The 12516-nt window shown below is 37.3% G+C and overlaps 1 protein-coding gene across 2 annotated transcripts; it reads left to right on the forward strand.

Annotated features, from left to right (window-relative positions):
* Positions 1-972: 972 nt before the first annotated feature.
* On the forward strand, positions 973-9949 carry LOC115918066 (mediator of RNA polymerase II transcription subunit 26-like). 2 transcript variants are annotated; one of them, XM_030996188.1, is made up of 3 exons: positions 973-1486; positions 4971-5045; positions 5775-9949. In XM_030996188.1, exons 1-3 carry the CDS (start codon positions 1424-1426, stop codon positions 7188-7190), a joined length of 1554 nt encoding a protein of 517 aa, XP_030852048.1. In that variant the 5' UTR covers positions 973-1423; the 3' UTR covers positions 7191-9949. The 2 variants fall into 2 exon arrangements, with proteins under 2 accessions (XP_030852048.1, XP_030852049.1); XM_030996189.1 differs by lacking the exon at positions 973-1486 and adding an exon at positions 1763-2136.
* The last annotated feature ends 2567 nt before the right edge of the window (positions 9950-12516 follow it).

The raw sequence follows: 12516 nt of genomic DNA on the forward strand, positions 1-12516 counted from the left end.
GTCCCCTTTCCCTTGCCCGAAAAGCATATAATTATAACCTTTGTGAAGAAAAATAAGACGGGCCCCCTCCTCCTGGCTCAAGCGGGAGGGGGGTGTTAATTTTTTTTTTAAATCACGAACTGCGGGGAGGAAAAAATAGTGCTCCTTAACCCCCTCCCCCCTGCTTATTCGCCGCTAAATATTCACCACCAATTGGGCCCCCTCCCTTGCCACCGGCTGGATCCGCCCCTTGGGGGGAGGGGTCCTGGGGTATTCAGATATACGGATATAGAGATGCTTATTAGTAGGTATATAACAAAAGAAAAATACATGCTCTTCCTGTCGGATTGAATTTTTGACGAGGGTTTATAATATATGCCTTCACAGTTAACAGTTGTTTTAGTAGAATGTCTTATATTACGTTTGTTTGATAAATTCCTGCCAAGCCAGTGAAAGTGTCTCCACAAGGACCCTAGAGCTGGGTGGGAAAAACTAGTAATAAATAGATAAATAAATTTAATTCTAAAAAAAAAAGTGTGTGTGTGTGTGTGTGTGGGGGGGGGGGGTCTATTTCTTTTTATCATGTTTGATGAATGTTCAACTACTTACCTCCTGTATTGTATTGTATTTGTCAGCTTTTTGAATTTGATTTGTTCATCATTCTATACACTTTAAATTGAGAAATTGGAGGCGGGCCTGGGGTATTCAAGTTTTGACTCTTTACGGATAGAGATGCTTATTAGTAGGTATATAAAGAAGAATAAAAAAAACATGCTCTTCCAACTGTCGGATTGAATTTTTGATGAGGGTATATGCCTTTAAAATTAATTTTTTTTAAGTATGTCTCATGTTCGTTTTATAAATTCCTGCCAAGCCGGTGAAAGTGCCTCTCCACAAGGACCCTATTCTTTCGAAACCTCCCGGGTGGGAAAAACTAATAAAGAGTATGAAAATTTGATTTTAAAAAAGGCATGTGTGTGTGCATGTAGGGGGGGGGGGGGTAATTCTTTTTATCATGTTTGATGAATGTTCAAACTAATGACCTCCAGCTAATTACTTGTTTCCAGGTTTTCTTAGGAAAACGGCCACCAAACAAAGTTGTAGTTGTAGAAGCACAAGTATGAACTAGACAATTTCAATACTTGTTTAGCCCCAAAGGTTTGTCTATGATCAGGGATGATCAGATGGAATGAATATTGTATTTGTCTTTTTGAATTTGATTTGTTCATCTATACTTTAAATTGAGAAATTTTCTTTCTGTTTCTCATGTGAAAATTCAAGATGTGGCGCCTAAACGTGACGTCACATCGCAAGTTCCTGCCGCGATTTCCCATAAATCACCGCGCTGATCTGTGTGAAAGAAATATATCCGCGATGTCTAGATACTGCTTCTCGGGCAGGACTACGGCACTAGGGCTCCGTTTGGCTGCTTAGAAATGGTCTAATGCCGCCAACCCCGAGCCAGATAAAGGAGCTGCTGCTCAGTGCAATCGACAAAGATGAAAATGTAAGCATTACTTTTTCGTATTTTTAAGACTTTTCCTCTAATTTCGACTTTATTCGCCAGTCTTTCAACTATTCGAGATCGCAATGGTAATCCGCCATAGGCGCCCGCGTGCTGTCCACGATCCATTTTTCGGAAAGAAATTTCGCTGATTTCGGCAAGAATTCATCGCAGGTGCTGCTTGTCAAAAGACCTCACAATATTCAGTTTGTAGCTTGACTTCTGTAGACAAAACTGGTATATATTCCAAATCAGCTGAAGTTAGATTTTCGGTCAAATTTAGCATCGTTTTGAATGTTGTCACGATTTTGTGGAACGACGAGGGTCCATGTACACGGTTAGCTCGCCTGCTGCAGAATGAATTGTTGACCCATTCGGGGCCTATGAGAGGTCTTGCCGAGCGCATGCGCAAGTCAGACAGTATCCCACGTCGGTGAATGCAGTAAGGGGGCTCATTATGCAGCGATATCGGCGAACATCACTGCACAGCCAGCCACCTCGGCATGATCAGCCAGAAATGTACCGCAGAGTTGCAGGCGTACACGAAGAGCATATTCCGCCCTGTTGTTCCGTGCAGCTAGTGTGATAGGCTCTGCCGCGCTGACTCGTCATGTACTGTGCACAAGACTTTGAGTTACCTGGCTGGAGTGGAGGTATTATTGTCAGAGAATGCAGCTTAATAAAAGCGAAATAAGATGAAGAAGAGAATTAGACTAGATCTAGAGCCTAGATTCTACCATGATTGTCTTTGACCCTGACTGACTCTGTTGAGTTTCATATTTGTTAGATCTATGTCTTGAACTATTAATTATGAACTAAAAATAAAATGATCAACATTCAAATCGATGCAATACTGATTGTGTGGCAGTGTGGGCTGAGTGATGTGTGATTTGTGTTTGGGTGACTATTGGGTGTCCTTTCAAAAGATAAGGGGAAAAAGAGAGAAGGTGATGGGATTCCAGTGGCAGTGGTATTTAATTGGAAATCCAACCTTGATAAGAGTAAACAAGTCTATAAAAAGAAAGCTGAAAATATCAGGAGAGCAGACTGGTGAAAGTTTGAACAAAATCGGACAAAAGATAAGAAAGTTATGAATTATTGAAAGTTGTAATTAGATCTAAGTCACTATGACTATGACAAGTAATAGACTGGGAACTTTAAATCGGCTGAATCGTATTGTCACTGATATAGTGCTTGACTTCTTTCTGATTTGTTCCAAAACAAAAAAATGTAGGTCTCAGGAGGGTCTATTCTATAGGACCTATAATGATGTTAAGTAGTGCCCTACATGTAGGCGCTTAAGGAGAAGGCACTTTAATAGTTGGGAGAAAAACAGAAGTTAACGATATTTTGTAGTTGTACAAGACAAATTATGGGAGAGTTGTCTGTGACTACATGTACACCACAATGCACTGACCAAATTGCCAATTTGAGATCGGCATACGTACATGTAGTGATCTGAAGCTTCAAGCATTCATTCTCCCTTGGGACACTACTTGAAATATAGTATGGGTAGTACATTTATTTTCATTGTACATATAGGTCCTTTAAAAAGAAAAGAGAAAATCGAAAGACCCCCCTTTAGTCATACATTTTGAAAAAAAATACAAAATTAATTTCTGCTCTTCTCCTATAAGCGCCTTCTCCTGATCCTGGAGCGCTACTCATAATATATCATGGATATCATAGCATTAATATTACTATGGGTCTTCTAAATAGAAAAGACTTTCCTAGTCATACATGTATATCTTCTTAAGCAACAACCTGTTTAGAAAGACCATGCTTTTATGATGTATGAACCAGGGCTCAAATTAATTTTTTGTCCACGGGGGCTCTTCCAAAAAAATAGAGCCCCCGTGAGCCTTCTCACGGGGGCTCTTTTAGTGCTGACGGGGGCTCTTATTTTAATACAAATTTCCATTGAATTGGTTCCCATGAAACTCCAAAATTCCTTGGTATTTTATCATCAAAAATCAGGCGATTTTTTGGTGCCATTTTAAACCCCCGTTAGTGATGTTTTCCTGGCATCTACTGACATCTACTAATACTGTGTAGGTCTGGACACATGATAACATTTTTCTATGCCCATCACATTTTCACTTGGCAGCCAAGGAGAATGGGGGGGGGGGGGGGGGGAGGGTTAAACCACCTAAACCGCATAGATCCACCCCTGCAACATCTTTGGTCTTCTTCTTCTTCTCAATATTGATTTACTGGTCGAGTTACATTATTTGCTGGTCTTTTAGAATTCCCAGATTTCAGAGGATTCACACTTTTCACAACGAAAAACTTCTCCCGTTTCAGGCCTTGCGCGATCCAGCTCCACCAGATATTGGGCGTCAGCGTGCACACTCCTGACGGCCGCACTAGCTGCACTGCGAGCTTCCGTACGTTGTTTGTATCGGTAATACTCATATAGATGGGAGAGAAAGCGCCATCTAAGTTCCATTTCATTGGTTTAAGGTTTGAAAATTGATACTCAATATTGTGTTAAAATAATATCAACAAACATAATGTTTATTTTATAATTCCACGGGGGCGATTTTTAATTTTGCAATCGCCCCCGTGAGCAACCTGACGGGCGATTACGGAGCTCACGGGGGCGAATTGCCCATCGCCCCCGTGTATTTTGAGCGCTGGTATGAACTATGAAGTATATATTCACTAAGAGGGGGACATTGGAGAGACATGACTTCATGGGCTTTTTGTTTTGGTCAAAAGAAGTATTTCTACAGGGTTCCATGAAGGAATTCAAACAAAGAAATATAGAAGGAAAAAACCTGGATGTGGAGAGTAAATACATGATTTATCACATCAATACCTAGCAACAAATTACAGGGTATTTTGCAGATGCGCTTGGTGACCTGGGAAATTTCATATTATTACAGAGGGTCATGCAGGTATTGCACATACATGTAGGGGTCTACTTTGTATTTTTTTAACATGTATTTTTGTTGTGCACTTCAAACTTTTGCAATACATGTATAATGAATTAAATGATATGTTCGATTGGCCAAGCAAATCTGAACATCTTTTCACGAAACAGTCATAAGAACAAGTTTACTGACATCTCATTAAACCATTAAACGTGTGTTTCATTTAATACACATGTTTCAGTGGGTTTTCCGCAGACTCGTACTTATGACGGTAACGTTATCTTGAAACGCTGCCCAGAAGTTTTTTAAATGTTGACAAAGACATCAGGAAAGTTTTAAATTGACTTAGTGACAGAGAGAATATTGGTGCCAACAAGGGCCTTACTATGAAAATGACCTTCCCTGAAATTCACTTTTTTTTCTCTTGGAAATACATGTACACTGTATTAATTGCTTTCAATAAGCATTTGTCATCTCTGTTGTGTATTCTTTATCTACAGGTTTCACTGTTGTACCTTTCAGCTAGTGGTGAACCAGGTAAACCTTTTTCTATCTTATACAAAAAGAAAAACTAAATATTTCCTCCTTCTTCTTATCCATCTTTCATGCAGATTGTTGACATGGGCAGTGTTACAAAAGCAGTCTCTCTTCTGGAGAGCAATCCAATCACCAAAGATGCTCTTGAGGTAAGTTTCTCTGACTCTTCAACAACGGAATGCCACTTGCTGTCAGCCAGCATTGTGAAGTGTCATGCTTCTTAGAATAGTATCAGAAGAAATTTTGTACCCCTTTCCCTTTTCACTTCAGATCATTCTTTAATCTTTGTCACAATGCTGATGGACTGAGTTTCAAGTAGGATGTGATTCTGAAATCCCTTTGAGTGAAAGTTCAGAAGGTCTTTGAAGTATGTACACTGTAGGTAGAATTTTGAGATCCTAGGAATACTTTCAGAATGAGTGAACTGACACTGGTGCCACATATATTGAAATAATTATTAAAAAAATAAAAATAAAAATAAATGTCCATATGCATACGCAATCACAAAGAGCTGTACTTTTTGAACCAATTTTTTATAGGTGGACCCCATTATTTGATAGGAAAAAAGTAAGTGTAATATCGGCTGTTGCAATATGCTGCAAAACATTTCTCTGCTCAGATGCAGTTACTTGAATAGATTTGCTTATGTAAATGGACATTTTATCTGTTGGTTGAATCTGGATTTTGAGCATTTTTTTCTACCGAAGGTGGTGCCCAGGTTTGTCTGATTGTCCATCTCGCTTCTCATTGTTCCTATATATCAATTCATATTTCATATGGTTATTGTTTTTTTTAAATTTTTTAAATTTTCGATATACATTATCTCACTAAACTTTTTTTGTACCTTTTTTTTACCCCATATTTGTCACGATCTTCAGGAAACCAGACTCGGGAGGCTTGTCCAAATTGTGCGTAAGAAGGCTACAACCAGTAACCTCAAGAAGCGATGCACAGCCTTGATAAAACAATGGCAGTCTCAGTTCCTGCCCCCGAGCGCAGTCAAACCTCCAAGGACCGAGTCCCCTGTACCTCATCAAGAGGAGGTCAAAGGTCAGGAAGGTTCATCGACCTCCGATGGACAGAAACCAAAGCCTGCAAAGCAGACAGTAAATGCCACCTCTGTTGATAAGAGTAAAAGTGAAAATCTTCGAAGGAGAAAAAGGCAGCCGGAAAACTCACCATCAATATCTCCTTCATCCCAGGCTCCCCCTTCTAAAAAATTAATATCATCATCTCAAGGGCAATCCCCATTATTACAAGGCGAGGGAAATGGACAAGATGACTCTGGTCTTAATGGGATGTCCTCGAAAAGGGACGTTGACTGTGGTAGAAAACTTATCAAAGATTCAGTAAAAACTGCTTCTCCAAAGTCCAGTGTTCCTTCGCCTAAATCTAAACCCAACATTAACAAAGACAAAGGTTCATTAAAAAAGTTAAAATCAGAAAGATCAGCATCTCCCAAACCTAAGACAAAGGACTCGTCATTAAATTCAGTATCTCCTGCACTGCAGCCCAAAGCAGAGAAACATTTGAAACCCAAAGGATTATCACCTAGTGTTGCCAAGGCAAAGTCTGATAAACGAGTCAAGGTTTCACCAGCACCTCGTGTTGCCATCGGTAAGAAAAGGAGTTCTTCCCATGATCGATCGCCTAGACCCTCCAACGATTCGTCTGCTTCCAATTCACCAGCTGTTGTGGGTGGAACCTCTCTGAAATCCACCGGTACTTTCTCAACGGACTGGGACACTGCCGGTTTCGGCTTTGGGGATAGCGGTGGGGAATCCTCTCGGAGTGCTACACCCCAGAATGTGTGCGACGCCCCTAGTTCTTCAAAGCCTTTCTCTATTTTTGATTTAGATTTCACCGATGCTGTTTCATCTCAAGTGTCAAACACCAGCCTGTTTGACAGGTCAGAGTCACCTGCAAGCTTTCTAGATGAGCGACCATTTACACCAACAATAAGTGCATTTTCTGAAGAATTTTCTCAGAGGACAGAGTATAATCATTCTCCTTCTGCTTCAAAGGAAGAGGAGGATGAAGCGGAGGAGGGGGAGGAGGAGGAGGAGGAGGAGGAGACATCAGTAAATGTGATGGAGACCCTTGAAGATGAACCTGTGACTCCTCCATGCCCGGTGCTGGAGGGGGATATAGATCGCATTCACGATGACGAGTGGGAGGGGGTGAATGGTTGCTACAATGATAAAGGCGAATGGTTTGACTGGATGCAGTGCCTGACTGTAAATACAGATGTGGAAAATTCTATACAAATTCTACCCTATGTATGTATTGATTAGGAAAATATGAACATGCTCACTGTAAGTTATTTTTTATGTGAATGCTTGAATTGAAAGAGTGAACCATCATAACATGTATTTTTCTCTTGTTGTTTTCCTATTTTTTACAGATACTTTCTCGGTGCAAATATGATGTAGTAAAAGTAAATTTATTTCATAAGTTTATATTGGACGGAAGAGACGGGCATGAATTTTCATGTACATGTATGCATTGGAACTGTTTAAAATTTAACGCTGAGCAAGTTCCTTTAATTTGACGTAAAAATTACCATGAATTTTTTTCTGTTACCTAATATTGAAAATTGTGGTCAGGCAGAATATTAGAAATCTTCGTAGATAGTAGAAGTCGAGTACATCATATTGCTAAAGAGGTAACATCTGTAAAACAGGGTTAGAACTAAGAAGACTTTCTACGAGCCATTATTTGAGCAGAAATAATTAACTATTGCATTGTAATCAATGTCTAAAAATGGGGTATTTTTGTTTTGGGTCTAATTTCTTTAAAAGCTCTGCTCATGCATGGGTAATGCATGCATAATTACAATTGTTAAAGCCCTTAACATCAGGGTGGACTTCCCTTTTAACGCTTTAATAGGCTATTAAAGCCTTAAAAGGGAAGTCCACCCTGATATTAAATTGGTTTTAATAGTCCAAGTAAAACAATGAGAGGAGCAGGTCAGTGAAATTTGAGCAAAATCAGGTTAAAAATAAGAAAGTTGTGATTTTTGTAAGTTGTCATCAGTGAAACACACATTAGAAACTAGGAAGACTGGCGTATCTTGCGAGGTCCTCTCCAATTTGCTCAGTACAGAAATTTCATAAATTTTCAATTTTAGCTCACCTGAGCCAAATGAGCTATTGCAATCTTTTTTGTTTGTTGTCCGGTTACCCTAAACTTTTAACATTTTCAATTTCTCAAAAAATGCTTAACCAGATTTTAACTAAAGGGGGCTTGGGGCAGCCTTCAATATCCACCATCCAAACAGTGATACGAGCACAGGAAACTTACAAACGATGAAATATTTAGAATTTTCTTATTTTTAATAAGATTTTGCTACAACTTTCATTGACCCGTTCTGTTCCTATCATTTTGTAATGCTTAGTATCAAACCAACTTAGTACCAGGATGGACTTGCCCGTTAAAGGAGATGCTATTATCTCCTATTTCAAAGAATCATTTTGGCATTTGTTATGTACATGTGTAGGTGATATGCATTTAGCTCAAAAGTATGTTAATGACGGTCTTGCCTTTAGCGGTTCGAAAACAAACACACGGCAAAATAGTCTGTAGAAAGTGCTACAGTGTTACTTTGGGCATGACATTGAAAAGGTTGCATGAGTACAATTTTTTGTTGTTGTTACGATTCCAAGCTCTGGTTTATAATCGCTTTCTAATCATATTTAATGTGCCATTGGTTTGTAAGCTCTGCCTTACGCTTCATGTAAGTTGGGTTTCACAAAAGGAGTTAAAGTTATGTACAATGTATACAGTGTACACCTGTACACTCTTAAATCAGATTAAACAAAACAAATTATACACATGTAAGCATTCTCTTGTTAAACATGACTTCCATGTAGCTTAGAAACACTGTGGGGTTTAACTTTGGTTTCGATCAGTGTTTTGTTTTTATGTCTCTGCTGGGAATTATGTCATTGGAACAGAAAGACCACTGCAACTTTCTTAACATTGAATCACTTAGAAAACAGAAATTAAAAAAAATGAAATATAAAGATTCATCCAATAATATGTGCCAAAGTTTACTTTTCATAGTTTTGATGAGTTCTTAAGTAGAAAGAATATGTAAGAGGATAATTGTGGGTCTTTATTCTCATTGTTCATATGCAGGTCTACTTATATTTTATCAACCAAATAAACAGATTGTTATGATAGAATAATACATTTATTTTATATATTTAGATGTCGGCTCAAAAGTTTATGTTCTAAAATGTCAATTTGTAGAACCAGATTTAAAACCTCTCTAGTATACATGTAGGTCATATACTGTATGTGTCCATTATCAGCTACCATATGTAAAAATGTAAACTGAGACAAATGCAATATATTATTATGATGGTGATCAAATGTGGAACATGTTTAAGTAGGAGAGACAGTTTGTTTCAATTTAAGGAAAATTGTGGTAAATATTGCGTACTTAAGAATTTTCATGAGAATAGGAATGGTGGAATGAAGTCAAACAACAGATGTTAGAATGCTGATATATATATATATATAGTAAGGCTTGTACATGATAGTAGAGAGATATATATTATCTTGGATGTCTTATGAAAGCCAATATGACTGCTAACAATGATGCAAAATATGAATTTTCTTTTCTTGATTTAGAATTGACTAAACACATGATTAATGTAGAAATATTTTTTTTTGATCATGTAAGATCTGATAACACATCCCTCATCCGTTCCGACTTGTTCTCATTATTTATTTTTGTAAGGATACTGTACTTGACTTTGAAAAGTATTTTGTTAGTTTGTTAAACAAAAGAGGTATTTTTGTACTTTTGTGTGTGCATACTTTAAATTGTGTATTAGGTTAACAAGAGCCAAGAGCTAATATGTGCAGGTACCACAAGGTGTTAGAAGGAAAAATCAAACCATTGATCTTTTGAAAGTGGCAAGTTGCCGCAAGTACAATCATATGGAGATCAAAATAACTTTGTGTGAAGTAATACCTTTCTGTGATACATCTTTCCCTCGCCAATAACATTTGCAATAAAATGGGTGCAGTAATATATCACAAATTCTGTGAGTTTATATACGCAAAAATCTAAGATGTCACGACTTGTATCCCCCTTTTTTGTTATTGGGGTGGGGTGGTGGGCTAGTTAAAAGATATTCTGAAACAATATTTACAAATAAATTTTATAAATTCTATTGTTCTGAAGTGATTTACTAGGCATGAGAAATTCACTAGTATCCAAAATACATAAGCATACCCCCCCCCCCTCCCCACACCCTTGCTGTGTATACATACAGCTAATATGAAGTCTGGGGGGTGTTTCACAAAGACCCTAAGTAGAACTTAACACTAAGTTGGACTTAAAAGTTATGGAAAGCCATTAGCATCCTTGAAAATATTTTGTAAAAGTTATTTTAAAAGACATAAAATGTTGATTCAAATCATTCATATTTTCTATCATCTAGGAGATTTCATGTTCTGGATGTTGAATTCATAAAAAGTCTAAAATACTTGAATTTCTGCTTTTGAATATATTTCATTTTAAGACTCCAATGGCTGTCCATAACTTTTAAGTCCAACTTAGAGTTAAGTTCTACTTAGGATCTTTGTGAAACACCCCCCTGAACTAGCAAGTTGTGATTAAAGGGGAAATGTAAGAAAGGCTTCACGATTGCTGTGTTTGTTGGAGAAAAACAGGTTTATTTCCACATGTTGAGTTGATGCCAAATATCTTCAATAATTAAATTCCTAATATAAAATACATTCCTGTCGATGTGATAATGCAGTAGACATTTAGTGGAATAGGAAATTAGATATAATGCTAGAAATAAGAATGATTTGAAATGTCTAATGATGATATTAATCAAATGAAACATTTTTGTACTTTTGTATATTTATTGGTTTGCAATATAGGTCTCAACGTCCCTCTTTAGTTATAGGATGCCAAGGGAAAGAGGAAACCTTCAAAAAAACATAAATAAAAACACCTGACAAATATAATAAGTGCATTAATTTTGTGAAATTAGTACAATTTAAAGTTTCAACAAATTATGTATTCAGTTCGTGTAAGCATTAAACTGTCTAAACTCTAAAGTCTAAACAAGGTTTTGAAGGAAAAAACCAACAAATTTGTTTAAAGATAAATGAGAATAAAAAGTTGATTTTAATTCCTTTAAGGACAACATACATTTTGAAATAGAAAATACAGTATATTTACTGGTCTTATTGAATACTATATCTCTCAGAGGCTAATGTATTATTGCAAGGGACACACATGGTAGTACATATACATGTAAAATTTAAATGGGTGAAATTATTTTGGTGACTTTGGTCAAAATGACTAAGGTCTTTTTTTTTGGGGGGGGGGGGGGGCCGCTTTTTCTCCCCTATCATCATATGTGGAATATTATACAAGTATAATACCTAACATCATATATATTCCAGTAAATGATTTTTCGTAAAAATTTCATATCCCCTGTGATAATATAATTAAGGTCGGTATCTATTCAGTCTTGCAACATTGTTGTCTTTAAACAAACAATAATTGATGATGAAAAAGTAATATCTGAAAGTTTGGAAATATCTGTATCTTTAATGAAATGCACTTATTTGTTTTCCCTTCGAAAATGAGCAATATATGTTACTTTGTTTGTGCCTTCTTTAGATTAATTTTCCTCATGAGAAAAGAGGAATGCCACATATGTAACTAGTTTTAATTACATGTATTTTTTTCATAGAATGAAATGTGTTCATTCAACATTTCTTCATTATTTGCATGTTATGATTATCATTTTTCAATTTTTCAATTTTAGTGAAAAAAGGAGCAACAAACCTGAATGTTGCATGTGTAATGAATGTGTGAAATGGATTCATGTGAATGGTACCCTTATGACAAACTATGGCTCTAAAGAGCATTATTTCTGATCATTTTGATTTTGGATCTTCATTTTGAGAAAAAAATTAAAAGAGTAAAAAATTCAACAAAAACAATGCCTGCTGTTTCAGACTCTTGTGCTAAATTTTTTTGTTTTTTCTTTTACTTCAGTTAAATCTTTTCCATATTTCAAGCCCCCCCCCCCCCCCTACTCACTCAGCTGTGTATATACCGGTAGTGGAATTAGATGAAAATGTTGGAAGTAAATACAAGGGGCCTCTTGATTAAATAATGTTAGTGGTGGAATTAGGGTAGGGGGTGGGGGCTGCCCTTTAACTCCATACAGGAGGGGTGGTGACACAGTAGTAAGTCAGTGGTCTTGTAATATGAAGGTCCATGATTTTGAAATGCCACGGATGGGTTAAAGTGCTAGTACCCTTTGGTGAGACTTAAGGTAATTTTATCATTCCATGGACATTCTCGCTCACCTCCCTGCAAAAATTAGAAGTTGGGGGGGGGGGGCTGGTGGTGGTGGAGCTTGTGATTATTTTAACCTGCAGATCTTTTACTACCTACACCGCCCACACCCCCCCCCCCCCCCCCCCCCTCCCCAATGAAATTATAAGTTATGAAAGTAAACATGAGTTTGAGAGATAAAGACAGTGAAAGAAACGGACAGAGACTGATTTGCATGTGTTGTTCATGTACTGGCTAGGCTAGAACTATGCATGTTGTATACATGCATGGCGTCACAT

The sequence above is a fragment of the Strongylocentrotus purpuratus genome, unplaced genomic scaffold, assembly GCF_000002235.5.
Source record: "Strongylocentrotus purpuratus isolate Spur 01 unplaced genomic scaffold, Spur_5.0 spur5_scaffold_3, whole genome shotgun sequence".
Lineage (NCBI taxonomy): Eukaryota > Metazoa > Echinodermata > Echinoidea > Camarodonta > Strongylocentrotidae > Strongylocentrotus > Strongylocentrotus purpuratus.